The 26,246-nt window shown below is 41.2% G+C and overlaps 3 protein-coding genes across 6 annotated transcripts; 1 reads left to right on the top strand and 2 right to left on the bottom strand.

Annotated features, from left to right (window-relative positions):
- Positions 1-438: 438 nt before the first annotated feature.
- Positions 439-8,784, bottom strand: tfap2a (transcription factor AP-2 alpha). 2 transcript variants are annotated; one of them, XM_054766291.1, is made up of 8 exons: positions 8,598-8,783; positions 7,289-7,315; positions 6,544-6,963; positions 5,936-5,987; positions 4,921-5,143; positions 4,435-4,553; positions 3,356-3,497; positions 439-1,818 (listed from the first exon to the last, which is right to left on the bottom strand). In XM_054766291.1, the coding sequence occupies exons 1-8, from the start codon at positions 8,646-8,648 to the stop codon at positions 1,533-1,535; spliced, it is 1,320 nt and encodes a 439-aa protein (XP_054622266.1). In that variant the 5' UTR covers positions 8,649-8,783; the 3' UTR covers positions 439-1,532. The 2 variants fall into 2 exon arrangements, with proteins under 2 accessions (XP_054622266.1, XP_054622267.1); XM_054766292.1 differs by lacking the exon at positions 7,289-7,315 and having other exon boundaries at positions 8,598-8,784.
- Positions 8,785-11,581: 2,797 nt separating this feature from the next.
- Positions 11,582-12,690, top strand: tmem14ca (transmembrane protein 14Ca). Its single transcript, XM_054766225.1, has 5 exons — positions 11,582-11,644; positions 11,977-12,061; positions 12,140-12,241; positions 12,314-12,401; positions 12,497-12,690. The coding sequence occupies exons 2-5, from the start codon at positions 11,986-11,988 to the stop codon at positions 12,555-12,557; spliced, it is 327 nt and encodes a 108-aa protein (XP_054622200.1). The 5' UTR covers positions 11,582-11,644; positions 11,977-11,985; the 3' UTR covers positions 12,558-12,690.
- Positions 12,691-12,701: 11 nt separating this feature from the next.
- Positions 12,702-25,622, bottom strand: mak (male germ cell-associated kinase). 3 transcript variants are annotated; one of them, XM_054766223.1, is made up of 16 exons: positions 25,452-25,621; positions 23,839-24,130; positions 22,181-22,235; positions 20,747-20,868; positions 18,894-18,976; positions 17,934-18,066; positions 17,690-17,861; positions 16,782-16,949; positions 16,468-16,707; positions 16,166-16,368; positions 15,685-15,824; positions 15,478-15,612; positions 14,811-14,882; positions 13,810-13,929; positions 13,361-13,450; positions 12,703-13,216 (listed from the first exon to the last, which is right to left on the bottom strand). In XM_054766223.1, exons 2-16 carry the CDS (start codon positions 23,940-23,942, stop codon positions 13,050-13,052), a joined length of 2,004 nt encoding a protein of 667 aa, XP_054622198.1. In that variant the 5' UTR covers positions 23,943-24,130; positions 25,452-25,621; the 3' UTR covers positions 12,703-13,049. The 3 variants fall into 3 exon arrangements, with proteins under 3 accessions (XP_054622199.1, XP_054622198.1, XP_054622196.1); XM_054766221.1 differs by having other exon boundaries at positions 23,839-24,127; XM_054766224.1 differs by lacking the exon at positions 13,361-13,450 and having other exon boundaries at positions 12,702-13,216; positions 23,839-24,127; positions 25,452-25,622.
- Between the last annotated feature and the right edge of the window lie 624 nt (positions 25,623-26,246).

The raw sequence follows: 26,246 nt of genomic DNA, 5'->3' as shown, positions 1-26,246 counted from the left end.
GCGCGAGGGCCCGCGTGCATCTCTGCACGCCCAATCAACCCTTAAAGGAAAAAAAAAAAAACGATGACACTGATTACACCGAGAGGCAAACAACATCACAAATGTTTGATGCTTTAAACACAAGATCTGGGGTTTTTTGCACATTCCTAATTTTTTAATAATTGAGGGGGAAATTAAATGATTTTGTAAAAAAAAAAAAAAAAAAAAAGCAGATGAAGCGTATCAAATATTTATTTTTTTCTGGGCAACAAAGGAATATAATACATTGACAGGCATGGGAACTATTGCCAGCACGTGTCTATACAATACAGCTAAAATCGCCTCCAATTTTTGGACATTATCGGACAGAACAAGATATTCATGATTAAGGTGGTCCCCCCCCCCCCCAAAAAAAAATGTTTCAAATGGAAAGCCCCCCCCCCCCCCCACCCACCCCCCTAAAAAAAAAAAAAGACCCAAATCCATTTATTGCTTTTTATGGCGCTTCAAGGAAAAGAGAACAGGAGGTGATTTGTGATTGGCACAACACGTAAAAAGCTTGTATAAAAAATAGAAACACACAACAAAAAAAAACAAAAAAAAACAGTTGTCCTCAGGGTGAAATGAAAAATAAACGGAATAAGGATGATTTATATCGAGAGAGAGAGAGAGAAAGAGAGAGAGAATGGAAGTTTATTTCTATTCGATTTGTTCACTTGCTTCAATGTCGCCTCAACATGCTACAAGAGGGCTCCATCGAAATATCCCAGAGAAAGAAAATCAAAAAATACCCCAAACTTCTGTTTTTTTTTTCTAAGAACCATAAAATCACATGAACTAACCGAATATTTAAACCCACTAAAACAGGAGGCACCAGATAAATAAAAAAAAAAAAGATTTCAACAGACGCACCATATTTACAATTCCCATTAAATTACACATAAATAAATATATACATACATGAACACTGATTCCCTTATATAACCGCGAATCGTGTTGAAATTCAAACCAAAAAAAACAAACAAAAACCGAAAAAAAAAGTTCAAGTCGGTGGCTTGGAGAAAGAGAGAAGTGATGACGTGGTGGAATTTCAAGTTTATTATTCACAATACTGATAGAAGAATTCATCCTCCTTTTTTTTGTCACAAAATTGAGATGATGGGTCCAAAAAAACAAAAAGAAGGTGGGAGCGCGTTAAAAGTCTTCTTTGTGAGAGCTTCCACACCCTGGAGCTGTTCTTGTCTCTCTTTTTTCCCCCCCATAATAATAATCATCATCATACGGTGGTGCAGGTGCTGGAAGGTCCTTTGTGTGGTTTCCCCCCCCTCAGCGTATCCAGAAAATGTAGAAAAAACAAAAATAACATGGCGCAAGATCAGGAAGTGGCACAACTTTATCAATAGTATTTATATATTTATATTGGATGAGCCCTGCGGGAGGCAGGAAAAAGGGGGGGGGGGTGCAGGGTGCTGCAGAAAGGGCCCCCAGGGTTTGGCCCCTTAATGCTGTGGAGGTTGGGCTTTTTTAATGTGGAAATTAAGGAGTGGGGGGTATCACTTTCTGTGCTTCTCGTCTTTGTCGCCTTTAGTGCCGTTATCTGAGTGACTGTTGGGGTTGTTGTTGAGGTACATTTTGTCCATGGCTTTGATGGCCTCCGTCAGATAGTTCTGCAGGGCCGTGACGGCCGCGCACAGGGCCGGGGTCCCGAAGCCGTGCGAGATGAGGCTGAAGTGGGTCAAACAGCTCTGGATTCCCGGTTCGAGGATGGGCTGCGGCCGAGAGTTTCCCAGCGGCGAACGGTCCTGGGACAGCAGGTCCGTGAACTCCTTGCACACTTGCCTGGGAAAAAATACAAGAGTGCACAAATCGGCGTGTTGGTACGCGAAAAATACACATCGGATTGGCACACAAATTAAATGCATATTTGATTTTTTTTTTTCGGGGTTTTTAAACGTCTGCATGCATTTTTTTCCACAGTGCACACAACACACACTTTTTAAAGTCTTTTTTTGCACCGACTTGCATATTTTTTCAAATGAATTTATTACACTGTTTCTGTTTTATGCATGTATTTCTGGACAAACGTTGCAAAAAATATTTTAAAGTCTTCTTGCCCCGTCTTTTTTTCCATTTCATATCAACCACGTGCACCATTTTTAAAATGAATTTGTACATTTTCATATATATATATATATATATATATATATATATATATATGGATTTATGCAGTGGACAGAAAGCACCCACACACCTTAAAGTGTCTATTTTTCCTCAATGTCACCTGTCAAAAATACACCTGCTGCATTGTTGCATTACTTTTTAATACATTTTTGTTATTTTGGAAATGTTTCTGTGTATATGCATGCATTTGCACCGTAGATACACTTTTTTTTTAATTCCCCGTCAATGTCACCTATCAAAGATACAGATGCTCAGTTTTGTATTATTAATTTTCATTAATTTATTGATTTTTTTTTTCATTTTTATTGTTAAAAACATCCAAACTAGTGCTCTAATGCATGCATTTTCAGCAAAAAAAAAAGCAAAAACCCACACATTTTAAGTGATCTTTACCTATATGCACCTGCTCCACTTCTGCATGACTTTTTAATGAATTGTTATTTTTTAATTTTTTTCTACCTACATGCATGCCTTTGTACAGTGGAGACAGTTTTTCAATTTCCCCTCAATGTCACCTATAAAAGACACAAATGCTCTAATTTTTATTAGTTATTTTAATTAATTGATTGTATTTTTGTCCGTTTTTATTTGCATAAAACACCCAAACTGTGCTCCAACGCATGCATGCACAAAAAAAGAACCCCACGTGTTTTAAGTGATCAACAATATGCACCTGCTCCACTTTTGCTTAGCATGTATTTCATTTTAAACGTCCTGTCATGTCTTTTTTTTTTTTTGTAATATATGCACGTGCACGGAGAGAGCTCAAGTGCATGCATTTTAAAATGCTACAAAAAAAAAGCACACCTTAAAGGTGTTGCATCATGTTCTTTTTTTTCTTATCTACCCTTTTGCACCTGCTCCATTTTTACTTATTAATTTACTGGATTTTAATTCAATTTGTATGTACTTCTAAACATATTGTTTTGCACGTGCACTGTACTTCAAAAGACCTCCAAGGGTTTTTTTTGCATCCTCTTTATTTTTCGTTCTCCTCAGTCAGTCAGTCAACTGCACGTGTTCCATATTTGCATTGTTACTAAATGATTTTATGTTTAAACGTCATGTTCTCCCTTTTTTAATGCAACAGAGCTGAAGTGCATGCATTTTTGCAGTGGACATACGTTGCACAAAAAAAAAACAACATTTCACCAATAGCAGTTTGACTGTTCTAAGTGCGTGTAGCAGCACTTACTTGGTAGCCAATAGCATGTTTTTTCTTTGGACTTGTTCGTTTGGGTCGGAATGCTGGCGGTTTACATATTCAGCTACTGCCTTGGCGGGGAACTCGGTCTCACACACATAACCAAAATCCCTGGCAAGATGCACCGCTTCGCCTGAGAGGAGAGACAGAATAAAAAAATGATGTTCGATAGGTTTGCGTATGAAAGCAGTTCAGATTCATCAGAAAATAACCTGCCAGCGGCGTTTTGATCGAAACACAACCCAAGCCGAATAAAAGGCAACGAAACACACACCACACGAGAGCTAGCCGCTTTCCTGTAGGCACCGTGAGAACGTCTAAATATGGGTGCGAAACCGTAATGCCTTCAAATATGGACGGAGTGTCATGCTTAGCACCGTGTCATCGATTACCAATGAAAAGTCCACAGCCCACTAGTACAAAGGAGTAGGAATCTCACACATTTAAAGGACCTTTAGTGTCCTCCATGTTGCAATTTCCTGTAGCACTTCCGGCTTTAAAAGCGTCGTCTCCGGAGGGGCGCATGCGCCAATTAGAGCAATCAAAAACAAGCCCGTAAAAAAAGACGTTCATTAAGACGCAAACGCGTTGCACAGCGGCTCAAATAATACCACACTTGGAAGCTAGTTGGCGCATTAATGATTAACAGGGGAGCCACTGGAGCATCACAGCACAGCGAGCAACACAAATGCGTTTATTTCGACAAAAAGTCGGGGAAAAGAATCATCAAAAAAAGAGATGTGGAGCATCGATCGACTTTTCACCCAATAATTAACACAACACCCCTCCGCGCGTAAAAGTAGGCCATGGACCTGAGTGTGTCTGGCCACAAAAAAGCCACTAGAATCACCAGCACCGTTCACTCGATGTGTGTCTTCCTACACACACACACACACACACACACACCCTTCATGCTTTATTACTTGCGAGGCAAAGTCGCTCCACATTACACGCATGAGTGCATATGCTGATTTCCAACACACAGAGAGCAGCAATGGCGGGGAGTTTTTTTTTTTTTTAGGGGGTGGGGGGACTTAATATCGCGTTACAAAACGTGATTTCCTGCTTACCTTCTACTAGTGACGTCAGCAAGGTGACGTTGGCTGCCTTGCGTCTGCCTGCAGGTAGATTCAAGCCGATTTTATCCAGTTTCTCCCTCAAGGATCTCCCACCGTTCTTCGACTTGGCCCTGCACGGGACAACCGGATGAATACAATGCTGGAATTCCGTCAAACGGTCCCAATAAGTATAACGGCACGTGGCAACGTTGAAGGTTATTTCCAAGCAGCAGTCCATGCACCATGCATATTTTTTACAATTTGAATTATTTAAATTATATTTTTTTATGTGGCATTTCTTCTCCCCCCCCCCCAAATTGTGAAAAATGAATAAATAAAGGCCCGATTAATAGGCAGCTGTATTACAGGGCTGCACAGGGGGAAGTTAATATGGAATTGAACACACACAGGTGTCATGCATGGTTGATTTTAATTATTCTGCTTTTTTTATGCGTGTGTGTGTGTTTGTGTGTGTGGCTTCCCCCCTCCTCCTCTCACCTCCTGAGCACGCCGCCCAGCAGAGAGGCGTTGAGGCACTCCGGCGGGGAGAGACGTCTCTGCACCTCCGCCACCGTCACCTTGTACTTGGATGTGGAGCTGAGCAAGGACAGGCGACCCGGAACCGAGCAGAACACCTCGTTGGGGTTGACCACCCCGCCGAAAAGACCGTCTTTATTGATGGGGATGCCGGAGACGTTGTTCTTGGATAAAGACACTGGACCTTTGTAGGGGAGGGGGGAGAAGGAAAAAAAAGCGCAAAATGACATCAGCACATCCGTTATAATTACGCATGGTTTTCTTCCGTATTTGCAATAAAAGTGCGGGTTTGGGCGCGCTGCATGCATGCATGCATGCAACCGGAGACAAAAGAGGGGCCTGTGCGCCTTTGGATGGATGAGTTGTGACATTAATGGCTCAGGGGAGCCTAATAGAGACAATGGCAGTCAAACCAGCTCTTGAGATTACGCATTAAAGAGGCCAATTATCATGTTGGAGATAAAGAGAGTGGAATAATAATATTAAGCATATAAAAAGGAGTGCAATGTGTGAATGCAATCATAAAAACACCCTTGCTGTATTGCTTAAATATATTTCCAAATATGACTACAGCATCTCCGAGCTCCATGTTGAGCACCGTGCATTATTATTGCTATTATTATTATTATTATTAGGAGTATTTTTAGCTATACTGGCTCCCACCAGTGGCCATTACAAAGCCCACCAGCCCCACTCATCCCTGCATGATGTGAAACGCTGACAGTAAATTCCATCAGCGAGAAAGACACGGTGAGGAGGAAGAGGAGGGGGTAAAAAAAAAAAAAGAGGTGCAGCCCAGTTTGATGCACTTGGAAAGCATGTAATGAAAAATAGGCTATAGCGCGTATTAGGATCAGTCAGGCATTGAGTTCTCTGGAGCAGAATGGTGTGTGCGCGCGCGCGCGCGTGTGTGTGTGTGTGTGTGTGTGCAAACTTGCAGAAACATGCATGATATACCTCAGAGGAAATTGCTTACCTTTTTTAATTACAGTCTGGTCGGGAATGTGAATTCCTTGATCCTCAACAGGCTGTGGCAGAAATGCACAAAAAATCAATATATGACTCAACCACGAAGCTTCTCCACAATATTTATCATCATCATTATTATTAATAGTGTCCACCATGCTGGGGTTTTTTCCCCCAATCAATATTTTATTTTTATTCTACCGGTGCAAAACAATGTCAGACTTAAATAACGAAGGCAATGTCGCCCCATAATCCTGACCCAATTTCACCCTCCACTCTTCTAACTTCAACTCTAGATTGGATAGTAATTACGGCAGCAGCCTATTAAAGGCCTATATGAACTAATTAGAAGATTATTGGGTTGTTTGTTGCCGATTAAAGACCGTCTATTTTTATTAGTCTTGTTATTATTATCGATAGAACGCATTTGCAGGCAAAAACAAATCCATTAAGGCAACAGATTATTTATTCTAAATTGCCTCTAATGTCAATTTAATTTGTAAAAACTCACTACAACAAACTCAGTTTTTAATACAATTATTTTTAAATGTGGATTTGCGCAAAATGGTGACGCTAATTTTGCGTTTTCACAGGGGGAGAAAATAAGTGCAGCTTTACCTGGACATCTTCTAAAGAGTGAGGTATTCCATGGATTGGGATAGAGTCCGACAGTCCCGTTTCAATGCCGTGGCCGGACGGTAGGAGCACCTCCCTGCGGTAGTCCCGACACAGCTGGTGGGGCAGGCTGCGGTGCTGGTGCAGCAGGCCGCTCTCCTGGCCCTGCCTCTGGCCCGGCCAGCCCGGGTGCTGCGGCTGCGGCTGGGCGTGCAGGGAGTTGAGGGAGTACGGGTCGTTGACGTGCGAGTAAGGGTCCTGAGACTGCGGGTAGATGGGCTGGTAGGGCGGGGGGAAATACGGGGGCTGGAAGTCTGAGTTGGGCGTGTGGGAGAGCGGAGGGGCGCTCGTGTAGGGACTCTGGCCCACGCTGCCCAGCTGAGGTAGCCTGGCTGTCCCGTTGCTGGTGCCGTCGTGGCGGTCCTGGAAGAAGCAAGGGGGGTGCAAAAAATGTTAAAAATGCATTTTACTAAGAAAACGCCGAGGAAAAAAAGCGCACTTGAAAGACTTCAGGCACATTTTCACCAAAAAACAACATAAAAAAAAATAAAATATCCTCACTCTCTTTCAAAATGTCATTTTTGGACTTTATTTTTTGTCTGTTTTGATTTTTTTTTTGGTCCAAAAATGATATATAATATAAGAGCAAATTATGACACATTTTGCATGCAAAAAAAAAACAAAAAAAAAACACGCACAAAAAAAAAACACACAAAACAGCCAAATGATTATTCCTCCAGGGACTTACCATAGCGGAAAAACTGTGCACTAACATCTGAAAGAATTAAAAGATGCAATTCAAGAGAAGAATTTGTCAAAATCTTTCGGATTTTTGTGATCAAAAGGGGAAAAAAACGAACGACTCCTGCAAAAAAAAAAAGGATCAGATATGTGCCACAGCAAGAGAGCGATAATCCATTAGAAATAACAGGTTAGATCCCCATGCTAGAGTCACAATAAAAACGGTATTCAAGGGTGCTTTTTAAAAACAAAAAATAAAAAAAAACTTGTTGTCTTTTCTTCACAGCGCTGCAGTCCCCTCGCTTGAGCTCACATCAGCCCCGATTCTTCTCCTCCCTTTCTTGGACTCCTCTAACACAGCGCGGACATGGCGCGCCAGCAGTGGAGGAACACTTCAATAGGAATAATGATAGTAATGATTTAAAAAAAAAACAATAAAAGAGAGGGTGGGAAAAGCCAGAAAGAATGGAAGTGGTGCGTGGAGCGGAGGACGCAAGTCAGGGCCACAAAGTCTGCGCTTAAATGACGTCCATTGAAAGGAGGAATGGGAATATCTCATCAGAGATGGGAGAGAGAGAGTGGAGGGAGTGGAGACAGAAAGAGAGAGAGACAAAAAGGGGGACATTCAGTCTCCTCTGACGAATCAGAGCGGAGGAAGGGAGGGGAGGGGGGTTTAAAAGGGTCCCATGGTTAAAGCGCATTAAAAAAAAAAAGACAGAAAGTGTGTGTGCACCTCTGAGGACGACGCTCGGACCAGATCATTTCTACCTCCTTTGTTTGACACCTCATCCTGATCGTCCTCCATGGGAGCTCCGATTTAATCCACAAGGTACTTCCACCCCCACGCCCCCCCCCCCGTCAGAAAGACTGGGTGCAACTTTTACGCACCTTTCCTGCGTAATTACGCATTTTTAACAGCAAGAAAGTAGGAAAAAAGCATTTACATACACGGGCGCACACACGCACACACAACGTGGAAGTAAAGGTGTGCTGTCAAAAACACGTCCAACTGGCTCCTCCACTCCCAAACAAGTCCCCGATATCACTGCTTAACTTTGTCTGTGGCCATAACAAGAACACTTTGCACGCAGCACACATTGCAGAATAATCACACCTGCGCCAAATCTGGAATATACTGTTCACATTTGAATAGAAATCTATTAAAAGGACGAATTCAATCTCAAAATACAATTATTATGAAGTCGCACAAAAATGATGTGGCTGGGATACTTCAATGGCAATACCGCAGAAAAATCGTTAAACTTAAAAATAATAATAATAATAATAACAAAATGAACAAAATAAATGCCCCTTACCTCGCAGTCTTCATATTTAATGTTATCAGTTAGCTTCCACAGCATTTTCATGGGATGTTGAGGTGCCTTATTGGTGTAAAGGTATCGTCCCTGCAGTTTTCACTATATGTGTGCTCCCCGCTCAGCTCCAAAACTACTTTTTATTGAAGCTTGCTGCCTTTTACTATTGCGCTCTGAGGTCTCCCTCTAATGGTGAAAGTGGAGCTGCTGTGTATAATAACGACTGGCACAGGGCCTCATTAGCATATCAACACACACACACACACACACACACCAGTGTGTTCATGCAACATATTAATACTAGACGCGGGTTTGGGGTGGAAAAAAATGTTATGTTAAAGCAGCACGTCTATGCAAAATGTTATTTTAATCCCATTGAGAGTGCAGACCTTGTTATGTTAAAAAGGTGAGGCGGTTCTACAGGTCCATTGAGTACCTGTAAGGGTTATTTTTTGCACTGTGAGCCGGGGGGGTCAATAATTAACACAACAACATGGCCTTGTTTCATGTGAATGGGAGGCTAAAGGGAGCCCGGCTCGGCCCTGTCGCCGCAGCCCCCTGCACCTCAGACAGGTACTCTCTGCAAGGCGTTGGCCCCTCTCGTTTTTGGTGGAGGGTCTCCCCCACTCTTTTTGTTGTAGTTGTTAGCAATGAAACTGTTTGACAATGACAGCACGAGAGAGGAACTTGCTTGTCCACCATTAAGAGAAACAAACAAACACGAAGGGATAGCATATAACGCGCAGAGAAGCATAATGACTCGCATCTGTTATTCGCGTTTTAAAGTAAAAAATCTCCAACAACCGACACATGTACAGTTTTTTTAACAGTCTTGGCGCATTTTTACTCTCTTGTGTGTAAAGCAGCTGCAGCACATACCTGCCATTCCCCCATCTTGCCCATAATTGACATTCTTTTCCTTCTTCGTCGACTTTTTCTTCTGTTTTTTAACCCGCTTTGTTTTGCGCCCGAGTGCGATCGTGTTATCTCATGGAGCCTCAGGTCCCAAAGTACTTTTTTTTGTACCGGGACTAGATCGTCTCACCTGGCCTAGGAGGGGGAGAAAAAAAAAAAAGAAAAAAGAACGGGTATACCTGGTGACGCATGCGTACTAGGGGCGGGTGTGGACGAGAAGGGGATGAGTTGGAGTGGATTTAAAAGTGACTTCAGCGAGTGAGACGTGTGTGTACTTTGAGTTTTTCTTGCACAAACCAGTACTTCTCTTAAAATCCTGCTTTTTTTGTCCTATAATCACTTTTTTCCAGGCATAATAATTTTGGCAATAAAAATGGATGCGCCTTATGTACATTATTTTTATGTTATTGACATAAAATATATAAATATCGTTCATTCACTGTTGCAAATACAGCAAAATTCCAGCCAGCTGTTTATTTGTTATGCACACACCCTTCAACAGTGAATGAGCGCTCATTTTACATACATAATAATGGGCGCCGCTTTTTTTTTGCATTATTTGCTATAATATTGATCTTTTTTCAAATGTTTCCTTGCTTTTCCTCCTGCCCCCTCTCTCTTGAGGATATACAGTATATATTAATATTTAAAACAGGCCTATTTCAAGACCTAATCTGGTTCAAAGTGGGCTAAAAACAAAATGTGTAGCATCACACATAAATATTGAGTTTTTTTTTGTTTTTTTTTTACTTAGCAGAGTCTTATTTGAATATCCAGCCTGTTTGTCTGCTGCCGCTTGTTATTCAGCAGGCCTGAGGCATCTTATGTCTTCCTAAACCTGCAAGCTGTCTTTAATAAGCGTCAAAAAGTGCACCTCAAGCGCCCCGTGCATGCTGCCATTCATATTCAAACGATTATTAGAACAGTGCTAATTCATGTTTTTGTGTGTATTTACTCACGTGTGTTGTTGTTTGTAGTTTTTCTACTATCGCTATGGAATTATAAGCAAGCTGTTTATTTGTCAAAGTAGTTGGAAACATTTAAAAGACTGTCCAATAGCTTGACTTATCATGGTCTTAGTGCCATACCTTTATACCTTCTTGTAGCACCTACAATGTCTTTTTTTTCTGAGTGTGTGATATTGAGCGACCGCATTTGCACTATGCTTTGGCAAATGATGGTATTCGAGCGCCCCCCTTCGGCAGAAAAGTGTAACGACAAAAAGGCTATAAATGGAAGACCAGAAACGCAGCTTCAGTCGATCCTTTGGCGCCATCTTGTGGTTAAACATTAAAGGACATGACGTCATATACTCACCTTTGGCAGAAGAGTTGCTAATACGCGCCCGAAAGCCGAATACCACCGAATAATCTGTGAAAAGAAAAACAATCGCAATTACACAAAATTAATCTGTCACTTAAGTAGAATCTATGGGAATTTAGGATACTTCAAGGCATGTGTGTCCTTATTTCTTGGTCTGGAAAGATTCGGGTATGTTTCCAACTAACCGTGTGTGCTTTAATGTTGTTTACAAACATAAAATGCATGTTTAAAGGCTTGAAAACAATACAAAATAAAGTTTTTACATTTTGAAACGATGTAAAATATACAAGAATTCGTTTCTATTTACTGAAATGTTTTTGTCTTTTGGAACTCAATAAATCTTATTTATTTGTATATATTCTAATATATAAAATACTTAGTTTGGCATATTTTAAGTTACTTGTGTATAAATTACTTATTATAACTCCATAAGAATTAAAACTATTTAAATAGAGGAAGATCTTTTTTATCATAGTTCAATTTTTTTATCATAGTATCAGTTTTTATCAATCGTTTTTTAAATGTATTTTATAATTTATTTAGTCAGTTTAATTCTCATTTACGATGACGAGCTGCTGCTATTTTTTAAGTTTTACATTTTTAAGTTTACGGTTTTTTAAAAATGTAATCGGTTTGTCAAAGTTAAATAACAAGATTAGATTCATTGTACAAAACCAGTTTAAAGGCTATTACTCGTAAAAACTACATTTCCCGTCGTGCACTTCGCTCTAAACTCTGCTCTGTTACAATTTTTTACATCCGGCGGGGAACAAGGTGCTAGCGACAGAGGACAAACCCGAAGGAGCAAGGTTGTGTTGATGTTTGTGTTCCGACATTTCATCTTTATATAAATGTTTCTCGGAGTTTTAATGCTAGTTATTTGGAGTTAAAACGTGTGTAGCTGTGAATAAATGTCATGCGTTGTTGTTTTCCACATGTTAAACGCGGTTGGTCTTATCTGTGTAGCTACGCAACAGTCTCACTATGTAACTAGCATTTGTGTTCCTTCTGTTGTGTTTTCGTTTTCTTTGTGAGGCAATTTTATATCCGTTTTTAGCTGAATTAGTCAGGAATTATTATTTTGTGTTGCGGTATTTATTGGTGCAAACGACTCGAGTTGAATGCTATTTTCCTGTGACAGCTGTGAAACATGTCTGTGGACTGGGTGGGTTATGGATATGCAGCCCTGGTGGCGTCAGGGGGGGTCATCGGCTATGTGAAAGCAGGTAACCGTGAGGACATACTTGACCCATACTTGATGCTCAGGATGCAGGCAAAGATGTCTTCTGTGTTGCTTCTTCCAGGCAGTGTTCCCTCTCTTGCTGCTGGACTTCTTTTTGGCGGAATTGCAGGTGTTGGCGCCTATCAGGTCTCCAATGACCCCAGTAATGTTTGGCTGTCTCTTGGTAAGGGATTTATTTGTTTTTCAACATGTGTTATTGTATAGCTAAAAAGTAATGTTACATGGGGTCATCCAGGTACTGCAGGTGCACTGACGGGCATCATGGGGAAAAGGTTCTATGGATCCAGGAAGTTTATGCCAGCTGGCCTCATGGCGGGTGCAAGGTAGCCTGTCTTCAGATGACTTTGACCAGTTTCTGAAGCATTTCTGTCAAAAGTTATATACTGTACTGTACATTTCTTCTTCTTCTTCTTTCAAGTCTTCTGATGGTGGGCAAGCTGAGCATGGCGCTGCTCAACAAACCTCAGCAGTCCGGATGATGATGATGATAACGAGGACATCGCAATGCACTAAACAGACCATTTAGTTAACGTCAGTGAGATTTCTGTTGTATGTAAAAAGAATTTTTCTATGAAGAAAGTGAAATAAATCACCAACGTTTATAAAGAAACTTTATTTCTTTATTTGTATAAAACATTTACAAAAACATACCATAAGGTGTACAAACTGGAATATGAACTACGCTGGTTGCCGCAATGTAATTCAAGCTAAATGATCTAAATTCTCATACAGGTAGTAGAATTGGCTCTCGTTTTGGGGGACACGCTGCCTTCAAAAAAGCTCAGCAGGAATAAAATGATGTCATCATTTGTCACAACAGCTCAGAGGTGTGCAAAGTCCCGCCTGGGGAGCAGCTTGTCCTCTACTGGTTCCTACCTGAAGCTTGTTGGAGCACGAAGGGCACATATTCTACAGTATTGGATCTCATCCGCTGCGTCTATTAAGCGTAATTGTACCTTCTAATTAAACAACTACCGATTTCCACCGTACTTGGAAGTCCAGTCTATTCTACCATGGACCGGCTGGACGGCAGGAGCTCGGGAAATGAGATTCCCGGAAGTCTTTCCCAGAGCGGAGTAGCTACTTCCTTTCACCACTTGACTTCTGACGTCTGTCCTCCTCTTCCATCCCTCGTAATCTGCAATAATAATTCCAGTATGTCAGTGTTTTATACGTAAAGCTACTGGGAAATCATAACAAATGATGTCTCATTTCCGTGACTACTCTCTACAGCTAGGGCCCCCTTGAATCATCGTAACAGCTATTTATAAAATACCAATACCTTCATTAGTTTCGCTCAAAGATGAGACGGACTTGGGCTTTGCGTGTTTTGTTTTGTCTTTTTTAATTTCAGGAGAAGAGGAAGGATTGACTGAAAGAAGGATGGACAAGTGAAAGAAACAGACAAGCAAAGGAAGATGCAAGAAAACTGTCCCTGGAATGTTTCCCCTGAAAGTATAGTCTGTTGGGTGGAAACCAGGGGTGTACAAAGTGCGGCCTACGGCTGTTTTTGTTATTGGCACGTGGCACGCGCTATAAATATGATTTAACAGAAATTTCCCCAAACGTTACGTTAATATTATGCGAATAAAATCTAAATATTATGGGAGCAAAGTGATCATTCCAAGGCTTCCTTCTTCTCAACATATTTACATGTGTTGGTTTACAAAATATTAAAGAGGCCCTTGCATCCTCGCACCCCTGGTGTAAACACATGAAAGTAGTCTTTACTTGTGTGATGGCCGGCGATAGGCGCAAGCTGGATCCTCTGTCCCACGGAGCCCACTTCTCGCTTTTGAAACGAAGGGATGTAGCCACCAGACAGGTTATACTTGGTGCTCACAAAATTCCCTGAAAACGAATTCAACAAAAAAGTCAACAAAAACAGACATTTTGGCTTTGAAGCTGCAATTTTCGCAGATTCCAGCAAACATACTACAACAAACTCCTCCTAGGGGAAGTTCCTGATCAAGACCAAACTTGACCGGTCTACAGTAGACGGTTGGTCGAAGGTAAACTGCGAAGCTCTTGAGTTTTCATCATAGCATGTGCGCGTCACACGGCGGTGAAGTTTGAGGATCGTAAACTCGTCGTTACTGAATGCCAGATGCTAGCAGGCGTCTGCCCGCACCACAAAACCAGTTTCATGGATCCACACAAAGCTCGGTGGCCCCTCTCTAATTTTATTTAAGCATTATAGTCAGATAGGTGAAGGTAAATTGCAAAGATTTTGAGTGTCCATTATAGATTTTCATGCTTACCCTAAAAACTGTGATTCCCCTAATTGGGACAAATAATTTCGGTGCATGTGTGATAAATAGCGAGCTTCTTGGACCCCAAAAGACAAGTAAGAACAAGCGATTGAAGTCATTCAACATTTAAAGCGACAGAGTCAAAAGAGCTTCATAAACAGTCAGAAGATGGTTATCAGCGTCATTAGTCAAATGCACCATTGTTCCCCTATGAAGCCATTGCTGTTGTAGTGCAATTGACTGGAGCTCTTAGTTCTTTCTCCAGTAAGTGTTTTTGAACCCCATTCCTCCTGCGGCGCTCCTAGCGGCTGGAATCTTTCACATGTTAAGTCACTGAGTGAATACATGAAGCTTGTTGCATCAGCAGCCATGCTGGTTGTTAGTTTATCTCAGTTTACCCTCCAGCTATCCCACCGACTGCACTGTTTGTACACTAAACACGTAACCGACAGGAAAAAAAAGTACAGCTCCATTAATTACCTTTGGAAACATCAATTTTCTCCCGTATTCTCTCCTGAAAAACGGTTTTCTCTGGTGTGCTTTCCACAGAGGCTTCTCGCGTCACACCGAGAGGTAGCGCAAAGGACAAAGGGAAGAGAAAGGAAACGAAATTGAATGAGAATAAGAACGTTTGCAGAGCATGTGACCATGGGTAACAGGTGAGCAGAAGCAAAACAAATGTATCTGTGTTCAGGTGTATGAGGGTGGGACAAATGGGCAAGGAGGAGGTGTAGATGAGAGCCATTTAAGGAACACTTGTTTTACAGTCCACAGCCTTAATCTCATGAATAAGCAATGGAGATGGAGAGACGGGGTGAGCACACGAAGGCCCGGGAAGGAGGGGGCACAGCGGGGAGCGACATTGTGTGTCTGTCTACATGACAAATGAATTCTAGAGAGCTCTAAAGTCGCAGACACTTAGGCTCACTGCGACAACACAGCTTTTTCAATGGACCCTGTAACTACTGCTCGGGAGACATTAGCTGCATCATTAGCATTTAGGGCCTCTTTTGTGCCAGAGAGGATAATAGGGTGCACTGACAGAAGCCAGCTTTCTAATGTATAGCAAATGAGGCTTCTAAAATTCTAAAATCTTGCACGGTACAAATCCAGCACTCCCGCGTTATGCGACCATAACGTTTCATACCTGGGTGGGCTCTGGTGGTAGATAATCCAGCTCCAATAGGAGCGAGAGGCTTATTTGCAGTGTTGGAGTTCTCCCACAAGTCCCGTAACGTCATGCCAATCATCTCCTTTTCACTTGATGTCTTGCCGATCAAACCTTGAAAAACACGTGCAGTCATGCAACTTCCACGCAACATTTGCTGCAGGTTTGTAAAGATGGCAGTCTTACCAGGTAGGTATCTCGACTGGCTGAGGTAATGCTGTCGTGCTGCAGATCCTGGTAGATTAGGATCTATTGGACCAACCTTAACATTGCTAGGCAGTTTGGTAATTGTACTAAAGGAATAAAGAGGTTTCTGCTCTACGGCCCTGTGTGGAAAAACAATAAAAAGATAATGTGGGCTAACAGTTTCCATGCAGAATGCAGTACAGTCTTAGAGTAGTCAGTGTATAGCTTGGAAAGCACTTCATGTTCTGCTCAATTAACCACAGCTCCCCAGTGCTGGGAGCACACATGCATCCAGAGCATGAACAATGAACTCGATACTGCTATAAACACTGCTGTACTCTGACTACTCAAGCGGTATATCCACATTTCATTTTTACAGTATTGACCCTTGAGGAGATAGTTGCAGAAATCTGAGATACACGATGCATTTTTCAAATCTTCTCTATGGTCTCCAGCTGAGCTGCTGTACTGTAGTACATACGGCGGCCGAGGTTCCTTCGAGTTCCTCTCCTCCTCGGAGTTCCCCAAACTGGGTTTCTTGGAGTGAGAGGCAGCCGTGTCTGATGGATCGGAATCATCCCAGCTATCTACGGTCTTCGCCACCGTCTGGCCCCAGCGCCGTCTGCCGTTCTTCACCATGCCGGTTCCGCCAACGTTGTTCTCATTGCCAACTGATGCCGCCTTCTACAAGCAGACATCTGGGCTGATTACATTTGTCGAAATGATCCCAGAATACCACATTAATATTACTTTGTGAAGGACAAACGTCAAATACAGACTCACGACATGGCTGAGGCCTCCTTGTTTGCCCTCCGCTTGAGGCACGGTGATCTGCTTAAGAGGCTGATGCTGCTGGAGGTTTCTTGGGGAGGATTCGGAGGCTTTGGTAGCAGAAGCGTGATCCACTTTATGTTCTGAGACCTGCTTCCGGATTATCTGTCTGGGCTGGACCTTCTGGGCCTCTTGGCTGTGAGGACGAGGCCCTAAGACCTGGCCGACCTGGAAGTATGGGTACCGTAGGGCCTATGGAGGACAGCGGTCACAAGAATATTAAACACAGAAAAAGGGAGACGAAAGTGCGAGGCTGGTGTCTTTACTTGTACTGCAGTCGGCCTTTTTTTGGGGTCCCACTGCAAAAGGTCCTTCATGAGAGTGATCGCCTCACTGCTGGCATTGGGAATGAGCGTCCTTAAGGGGGTCGGCACACACTGAGGGAAGCGAAAGTTCATGGCTGAAGCCAGGTGGTAGCCCTCTGACCAGTCCACCTATTGGACATGGCAAAATGCTTAAAAGTCCATCCATACGTTCATCTACAACATTTATTCTGTTCAGGGTCACGAGAGGGACCGGAGCCTATCCCCGCAGTCTTGGGGTAAGCAATTAGTGGACATACTGTAAAAGTCAGCCATTTAATCCACTACATGCAACTACTATTTGAATTTTCTTTCACATATTTATTTTCAGGCTGCACGGCGGCCTGCTGGTTGGCATGTTCGCCACACAGTCGGGAGATCTGGAAGATCTGGGTTCAAAACTCTGTTGGACATCTCTGTGCGGAGTTAAAAACGTTGTTTCCTCCCACATGGCAAAAAAAAATACGTTAGGTTAATTGGCGACTCTAAACTGTCCATAGGTATGAATGTGAGTGTGAATGGTTGTTATATATATATATATATATATATATATGTCACTATAAGTGTCTTATATTCAGGGCTATTTTATATGCTGATTAATATAAGACAACACTTATAGTGATGTCTTATAGTGTTGTCTTATATTCAGTAATTAGTAATTATTTAAAAAAAGAAAAAAGTAAATAAGCAATCATTTCTTAGCTGCTTGTCAGTTGTTTGATGACTCTGCTTCACTGATCCACCACTATCCTAAAATTAAAATAAAATCTAGAGCCCAAATATAAGATGCCCTTTCTTTTTTTAGGCTTTTTTCCAGAAGAAAATAATGTCATATTTTGGTCACTACGATAACATCTGCATATTTGCCTCACCTTCTTGACAGTGCCTAGAACTTGGCAGATCTTAAAGATCTCATCCACTTCACTGTTCCCAGGAAAAAGAGGCCTGAGAGTGTAGAGTTCGGCCATGATGCATCCGACAGCCCACAAGTCGATAGGAGAACTATAGGTCGATGACCTGAGCAGAACTTCAGGTGCTCGGTACCTAAGTATAAGCAGAGAAGTTAATGAAATAAATAAGCCAACATGAGAGCAATAACAGAGAAGTGTTCATCACCATCTTGTCGAAACATAGTCGGTGTAGGGCGGTTTGGAGCGGATCTCCCTGGCCAGTCCAAAATCTGCTATTTTGACCAGTTCTGGGCCCATGCACAAGAGGTTTTCCGGCTTCATGTCTCGGTGGAAGAAACCTTTAGATGAGATTTTGTAATAGTACTGACAGTTATGATTAGCTACTATACTACAGTATATGGACCAGGGGTGTCCAAAGTGCGGCCCGAGGGCCATTTCGGACCCACAGCTTGTTTTTTTTGTTGTTTTTTTTAATTGGCTTGCGGCACATTGTAGAAATAAAATTAAACCAAAAAAAACCCAAATGCTGAAATGGTAACGCTAATAACTACCGCTGTCCCGATCAGCATCTTCGGCCTCCGATCACATTGCAATTTTTTGGCCTCAGATCTGATCCAATTTCGCGTCCGAAGCCAGTACTTTGACAATGTTATTATAGATTATGGAACTGAAAATGTTTTTAGCAAGTAACTACAGAAAACACCACAACACATTTTTAGAAATCTTATTTCATTAAATCTAGAATGTTTTCATTTTCATTTAGAATGCAGAAGTACATCCACACAGCTGACATAGCTTTGTTTTCTTTCCAGCCTGCTGGAAAAACAAAGCAGCTGACGTAAAAGTTGGCTGGGTTGATCATTCCCAGTTTCTGATCAATTAAAAAAAAAAAGGAAAAATCAACCCAATCCCCAGATTGGGATCGTGACATCTCTGTAAGGAACTAATAATAAAACAAAGCTTTGTCTTTAAATACTGTGTATATAAAAGGTTATTTTTAGTTTTCTTACAAAATACAAAAATACATAACAATATCCAAGTGGCCCCCCGCATCCTTTGATTTTCTACATGCAGCCCTGAAGTTTGGACACCCCTGATATTCACTAATGCACCCAAAACATGCTATGTCGGAAAGAGGAAGCGGCGACAGAGTGAGGCTACTTACCGTGCTTATGTATAAAAGCCAAGCCAGATAACACTTGAAACATGATGTTCCTAATTTCATTCTCTGAGAACATCTTATTCTCTCTAACCAGAAAGACAGAAAAAGGAAGGAAAGAGGGATAACGAGACATTTAGCAAACAAAAAGGTACATGTGGTTTGGTGCTGTTTGATGTTGCGTGTTTGTCACACTTAAATGTTTCAAATCATCAACCAAATTTAAATGAACACAAAATGCAGTTTTTTATTATTAAGAGAGGAAAAAAAAATCCAAACCTACATGGCCCTGTGTGAAAAAGTGATTGCCCCCCCCTGTTAAAACATGACTTCACTGAGATTAATTGAATCTATCAGTCTGGGAAAGGTAATAAAGCTATTTGTAAAGCTTTGGGACTCCAGTAAACCACAGTGAGAGCCATTATCCACAAACGGCAAAAACATGGAACAGTGCTGAACCTTCCCAGGAGTGGCCGGCCAACCAAAATGACCCCAAGAGCGCAGCGACGACTCGTCCGAGAGGTCACAAAAGACCCCACAACAACATTCAAAGAACTGCAGGCCTCACTTGCTTGTTAAGGTCAGTGTTCGTGACGCGGCCATAAGAAAGACACTGGACAAAAGCAGCCTGCATGGTAGAGTAAGACCAAAACTACTGCTGAACAAAAACAACATTAAGGCTCATCTCAATTTTGCCAGAAAACATCTTGGTGATCCCCAAGACCTTTGGGAAAATACTCTGCGGTTTGTTGAGACAAAAGTTGAACTTTTTGGAAGGCGTGTGTCCCATTACATCTGCCGTAAAAGTAACGCCGCATTTCAGAAAAAGAACATCATACCAACAGTAAAATATGGTGGTGGTAGTGCGATGGTCTGGGACTGTTTTGCTGCTTCAGGACCTGGAAGACTTGCTGTGATGAATGGAACCATGAATTCTGCTGTCTACCAAAAATCCTGAGGAAGAATGTCCGGCCATCTGTTGGTGACCTCAAGCTGAAACCAACTTGGGTTCTGCAGCAGGACAATGATCCAAAAACACACCAGCAAGTCCACCTCTGAATGGCTGAAGAAAACCAAAATGAAGACTTTGGAGTGGCCTAGTCAAAGTCCTGACCTGAATCCTATTGAGATGCTGTGGCATGACCTTAAAAAGGTGCTTTATGCTGGAAAACCCTCCAATGTGGCTGAATTACAACAATTCTGCAAAGATGAGTGGGCCAAAATTCCTCCACAGCGCTTTAAGAGACTCATTGCAAGTTATCACAAACGCTTGATTGCAGTTGTTGCTGCTAAGGGTGGCCCAACCACTTATTAGGTTTAGGTTCACTTTTAGGTTCACTTTTTCCACACAGGGCCATGTAGGTTTGGATTTTTTTTCTCCCTAAATAATAAAAAGTTTCATTTAAAAACTGCATTTTGTGTTCTGCTGTGTTGTCATTGACTAGTATTTACATTTGTTTGATGATCTGAAACATTTAAGTGTCACAAACATACAAAAAAAGAAAGCAGGAAGGGGGCAAACACACCACTCTAGATAGAAATAGGCAGGAGCGTTAGATCAAATAGAGCGGCGAGGGAGGATTCAAATGACAAGATTTCATCAAGTAATCTCAAATGTCATGCAAGAACGGATTTCGAATATGAGAGGAAATCTTGCAGTGAAAAGCCACTCATAAAGGGACACACCTACCATGTTTGTGAATAAAGGACAGGCCTTGTAATATCTGAAAACTTATGTTTCTTATCACTGACTCAGGGAATAATTTCTTTCTGGAAACATAAAATTCAAAGAATACTCATAAACCAGGCTGTAGTGTAATAAGCTACCACAGAGGGAGCATTTTATTTTTGTTTCTTACCTGTCCTTCATGAGCTGATAGAGGTTTTCCTTCATGTATTCAAAAACAAAGTACAGGTGATCGTTCTCTCTGATGACTTCCTTCAGTTTGACAACATTTGCATGGTTCAGCTTCTTCAGCGACTGGGAAAAAAAAAAGAATATTGTAATGTTAGTACGTAATTTTGCTATTTCGTAGGGGTGTCAGGAGACACTCTCGAGACGATGCACAAGATTGTGTCTACGAGGCAAGATTTTAACATTACCTTTAAGAAAAGTACAATGAAAAAATATATGACAATATTGCAGTCTAACAATTACAACACTCTTCTGCACTCTGTGTGCATGCTACCAGCCCCGCCTCCACTCATTGAGACAAAGAGGCTGCTGACTGCGAAAAAAAAGGGCTCACTACGTTCATGTTGTTGTTCTATGGAACAATTGCGCCACAATAGTGAAACCAATGCACAGAGTGAACTCTCTTCCTGCCTGTTTGAACGCGGGAGACAAAGAAAACAGACACGATTGCGCATGGCAGTGTATTGAAGCTAGCAAAATTATACAGATCATTTTCATTTATTGTGTGATTAATTAACTCATTCAATCCCAGACATTTTTCAAAAGACAACCCTTTCAATACCGGCCATTTTTGATGATTTTGACTGATCTTTCAGAATATTGTGTTCGACGGCTATATAAACATGGAACCTACCAAAAGAAAGATTAGACTCTCGTCTTTCATCAGAAAAAAAAGTTAGTTTCTCCCTTTTTCCGTTCTTTAGTAATCAGCAGTCGAACATAGGTAAGTTTCAGGAAAATATCAGTTCCCAACTAAAAAAGGGAGAAAACCAGCTTTTTGTGAAAAGATACATTTCAAGCATAACTTTCACTTTGACCCAAATATTTTTTGCTTTTGTGGCAGCTCAAATATCTAAACTATACCAACATAAACACCACAAAAAAGGGGTTGTTTTACATCAAATAACAATTTATTCACAAATATAATTTTCACATTTGGAACTTAACTGTGTGTGTGCACGCGTCTGCGTTAAAATTTCCCTGCAATCACACCTTCAGCACGCTACACTCCCCCATGCTCTCTTACTTCCTCCTGCCTGTCATGTATGTTTTTCTGTACACAAGATCTCCGCCAAGCTGTTATCGAATGCACGTCTGCCACCTCGTGGTCGTTTTTATGGCTTCCAAACTGCTCTGAAGTGAAATCCATGAGTGTGGCGTTGTGTCATCACCTCTTTTTGCCTCATTCGCAAAAAAACGTTGTTGGGATTGGGCGTTCAGGTTTATAAAAATGTATAAAAAGGTCTTTGGTATTGAATGAGTTCATTAATTTATTATCCTCCCAGGCTTGGTGCCCACGAGACAGGGTTACATTCTGAATGAGAAATCTTGCGAGATCTTGTGACACCCCTACCGAACAGCTTCAAAGCATCCTCACCTTCACCTCTCTTAGGTTCATGCATTCGTCCCATGAATAGAATTTCCTCTTCATTCTGTGAAAGAAAGTGAAAGGTTAGCGCTCATTTGCGTTACACAGTCAAGAATACATCTTGGAATAAAGCATTTGTTGTTTGGGTTGGATGAGGCATCTTATGGGGTGATGTTTTGTTCATTTTGATCCTCTCTGAGCTAAAAAAGCTTTGAAGATATGAAAAACACAACACTCCACAACATGATTAATAAACACATTGAATTAAATGGCATCCACTGCTGCCAGTTAAATATTAAACATCGGATCTCTGCTCTTTCTAGTGACAGCAGGCCTCTAAAAAGCTATCATACTATGTACGCCATATAAAATCATTTTTAAACCACGTCTGCATGATCCATTTGCACTGAAACCTCACTTGTTCACACATGACTCAAAGGAATATTAGACCTTATGGAATTATGCAAGAGTTACACAGCGTGTTGCCGGCTTTGGTCATCCCTTTCCACGATGAGAGCAACCTGACACATCCCCGCCTCCCCCCGCTTCTACTTTCACTCCCTTTCACCGCGCCGCATGTATTGTCTTACATGGTAACCAAACAATCAAGCAAGCAGCGGACACCTTGTTGGGTATCTCATGTATTATTGACCCCCGCTGACACAAAGACATAGAAGCTTTTTATTATTATCTTTGTTACCCTTGGTGATGGGGTAAAATAAGTTTAGGGAAAGCAATCAAAACTATCATCGTTTGAAAGCGTGTTGGATACTGCATGTTCAATAACCTTCCATACATTAATGATGTATTACATAATAATAATTACATTCATAAGTAATCATTTCCAATATTGCACAGGTAACATAATACATACAGTATGCTCATAACATATCAGAAGTAATCCTGGTTTTTCCAAATATGTTTATAAATTGCACTGCAACTCTGAGAGACTTCATTTTATCTTAATTTTAAATAATATTTTTATTTTATTTTAATATTTTTAAGTGCTATATTATGCTCAATTAATACATTTGTACATGTGATTAGTTAGCCTTTATTTTTTTTATTTTTTTTAAATAAATTTGCAAAAAAAAAACCAAACACATCACTATGTCATTATTATTGTTGTGTGTCGAAGCGTGAGGAAAAAAATACTTCCCAAATGCACTATATACTAATAATTTTGCCTTTAAAAAAAGCTGAGGAAGCATGGGTTTATTTTTCTTTTATTTACTCTAATTTTTCTTTATTTTTATAAGGTTGTTATTTTGTCTGCCCAGACCCCCCCCCATCACACTTTTTAAACTGGTGTTCTTTTTGTTTGCGTTTCCTATTTTTAAAACCAGACTTCAATGTTTTTCCGAGTTATCTGTTCGTGAGGCCAACTGTTGCTAGGCAGAATTATTTCTGGCCCAAAAAACTATCGAGCACATGCCAGTGGTTGTCATTACTCTGTTTCCTTGGCAACCATACATTTGAAAAAGGACAGGGAGAGATGGCAGGCACAGGAAGTTGGCTATACTTACTTAAACCCATTCATTTTGCATTTGATTCACGACTGCAAGCTTTTTTCACAATGTGCTTGGGCGTAGCCTCACTTGCCCCAATGCAAAATTATCACTTTAATCGCAACGCTACTAGTCTTATCAAATAATCAACGTCCTCACCGTTTAATCGCCACCAGCTCTCCAGACTCGTTGCTTCTCCCCATCAGCACGCTGCCATAGGTGCCGTCACCCAGCTGCTTCAGGGTGGTGTAGCGGTTCATCATGGCTCACGACGCTTTCATCAGCTTCATCGACTCGGCAAAATAGTCGCGACTCATCTGTGCTTCTCCAGGAAAGTTGTTTTAATGTGGCAAAGCTTCAAAATTCATCTTGGAGGGAGGGGTAAGGTGGAGTCCCATTGGAAGGACTGATGGGGGTCGCCACTGGTTAGCAGTCCGCCATAACAAGCCTGCTGGAGGGAAATTCGATTGTCAGGCAACAGGTTGATGACAAATGCGTGATACATCACACGGGCTGCTTCTCGTATTTGTCGCGGTGCCACACCGGGATGCTCCGACGTGCACACCCAAAGGAGATGACATAGCCACTCTCAGCAGATTAGGCCAACAGAGATGGAAATAGGTTATTACATCACTGCCATGCTTATGGCAGTTCACTATGGCAAGAGGATTGGAGTGAGACAACAGTGATCACAAACAACCTTGTAAACAGTAAACTCTCTTGGGTTTTCTTAAAAGAGCAACACTAGTTTAAATAATACTGAAATGTCCATTGCTAATTCTGTTTTGGTCCTAAAGGGTACTAGTAACTAAGACACAGGCTTATTACTAGCGCCTTTGAAGAATAAACATTTTAGGGCTAGAGCTGCAACAATTAATTGCTTGTCAGATTAATTGCTTATTAAATTAAACAACAACTATTTGCTTTAGAGCTGCAACAATTAATAGATGGTTAGATTACCCAATTAATCGACAACTATCGTGGTAATAGATTAATCGTTTTTTGATTTAAATATGTAAATATCATCTGATTTCAGCCTCGAGGGTAGGGTAACGTGACAAGTGAATATACAGTAGTAGTGCCATATATTCTTGAAGATAATACCAGGGTTTGCATTGTCTTGCAAATATTTAAGTGTCACTTGACAGTCCTCACTTTCCAGCTTTGCAGTAAAAAAGTCATTTTCGTCAATGAATATTGGCTGCCATATAAGACTTTTTTTTTTAAGTTTAATGCTGATTTGCTAATTGGAGTGTGACCTTTGACTACAGGCAGCAACTGAAGAAGAATGCCATGTTGGTTTAATAATAAAATGCCTGTAGAGTTTCACATTAAATTTTTTCAAAATGCGGTCCCTATTCAGGCACTGTGAATGAGCAAGAAGGACAGCCAGAGACAGCTGGCCTGCACTCCGCCCTCACATATGGCAACCTGTTGTTAGAGGGGATTTAAAGGGAATTAAGATGCATCCATGTCACGTGACATGAGGTGGATAATCAAGGTCAATTATATTGCATGGAAACTCAACTGAAAACGTCAGCATCTGAAAGCTATTTCACTACAGTGAAGCACACATTTCAAGGTTAAAGTAAAAGCCTGGCAATTCTGTTTTCAAAATGATATGAAACATGAGATATTTTTTTGAGATATGTTGAGAGGAAAATAAAGAAACATTTGTGGTTGACATCCCTGCTTTTGACAGCTGGTCCAGACATTCAACAAGCCTACCTCTCGCTCGCTCAAACATTTAAACTGAACTGAACTGAACTCACCGTTTTTAGGGTGTTGCTGTCCTTGTTTCCTGCTGGTGCTGCTGATAACGACACTTTTTCTGATAGAATTCACGCAGGGTGTAAAACCTCCTAAACCCAGCTCATACGATAAGACGCGCGTGTGTGCTTGTGTGGCTGTCTGCTCTCCATGGAAACACACACACACGAACTCAACAACTCCATCCTGTCCGGGTGACGCGCAGTGCATTGTGGGATTTGGTGTTTCTTTTACACTACTAGGCTACCAAAATACACTATCTCGGCATAAAATGTTCATTTCACATCATAATACTACGCTAAATATTGTATTGTTGGTTTTTCAATTCAGGAATATTGGGAATATATAACCTTTTCAAACACGAATGTTTGCTGTTGTTCCATTTCCTGCTTTGGTAACCGCAGTGTGAAATGGATGGTGGCCGAGAAAGCTCATCAGAAAACAAAAGCGAGAGTAAAAATACTAGTTATCGACGTCAAACTGCCTACATACGAAATAGATGATTACAACAGTCGTTCAATTTCAGCAATTAGCAGCTTGTAATGTTTACTTGTCATTGTAGCTAATGCGGCAACTCCGGGTAAAAAATTCACTTTGCCATGCCTCACTACGCCACATGAGGGGGCAACTAAGCAATAAGTAAGGGAAACTCAAACCAAGAGCCCCCATCATTACAGTCTCATGTGATTGATAATTACGAGTAAAACAATGACTATTCAAATCGGGGACTACGCAGGCATTGATAAATTATAGTTTTGGATTATAAACGTTAATGTAATAGAGCGCCTTATGTCACA

The sequence above is a fragment of the Dunckerocampus dactyliophorus genome, chromosome 21 (assembly GCF_027744805.1).
Source record: "Dunckerocampus dactyliophorus isolate RoL2022-P2 chromosome 21, RoL_Ddac_1.1, whole genome shotgun sequence".
In the NCBI taxonomy this organism is placed as follows: Eukaryota; Metazoa; Chordata; class Actinopteri; order Syngnathiformes; family Syngnathidae; genus Dunckerocampus; species Dunckerocampus dactyliophorus.
This window is presented reverse-complemented; position numbering and strand designations above follow the sequence as displayed.

Bases quoted from the DNA above. Each gene is read 5' to 3' on its own strand.
- tmem14ca (XM_054766225.1), top strand. From the start codon at position 11,986: ATGTCTGTGGACTGGGTGGGTTATGGATATGCAGCCCTGGTGGCGTCA. The intron at 12,062-12,139 runs GTAACCGTGAGG...TGCTTCTTCCAG, and splicing joins CATCGGCTATGTGAAAGCAG to GCAGTGTTCCCTCTCTTGCT. The intron at 12,242-12,313 runs GTAAGGGATTTA...GGGGTCATCCAG, and splicing joins TAATGTTTGGCTGTCTCTTG to GTACTGCAGGTGCACTGACG.
- mak (XM_054766223.1), bottom strand. From the start codon at position 23,942: ATGATGAACCGCTACACCACCCTGAAGCAGCTGGGTGACGGCACCTAT. The intron at 15,613-15,684 runs GTAAGACTGCCA...GTGTTTTTCAAG, and splicing joins CCAGTCGAGATACCTACCTG to GTTTGATCGGCAAGACATCA. The intron at 13,930-14,810 runs GTAATTAATGGA...ATTCGTTTTCAG, and splicing joins GAAAATTGATGTTTCCAAAG to GGAATTTTGTGAGCACCAAG.
- tfap2a (XM_054766291.1), bottom strand. From the start codon at position 8,648: ATGAAAATGCTGTGGAAGCTAACTGATAACATTAAATATGAAGACTGC. The intron at 5,988-6,543 runs GTAAAGCTGCAC...TTTCTGCCACAG, and splicing joins ACTCTTTAGAAGATGTCCAG to CCTGTTGAGGATCAAGGAAT. The intron at 3,498-4,434 runs GTAAGCAGGAAA...CTCTCCTCTCAG, and splicing joins GCTGACGTCACTAGTAGAAG to GCGAAGCGGTGCATCTTGCC.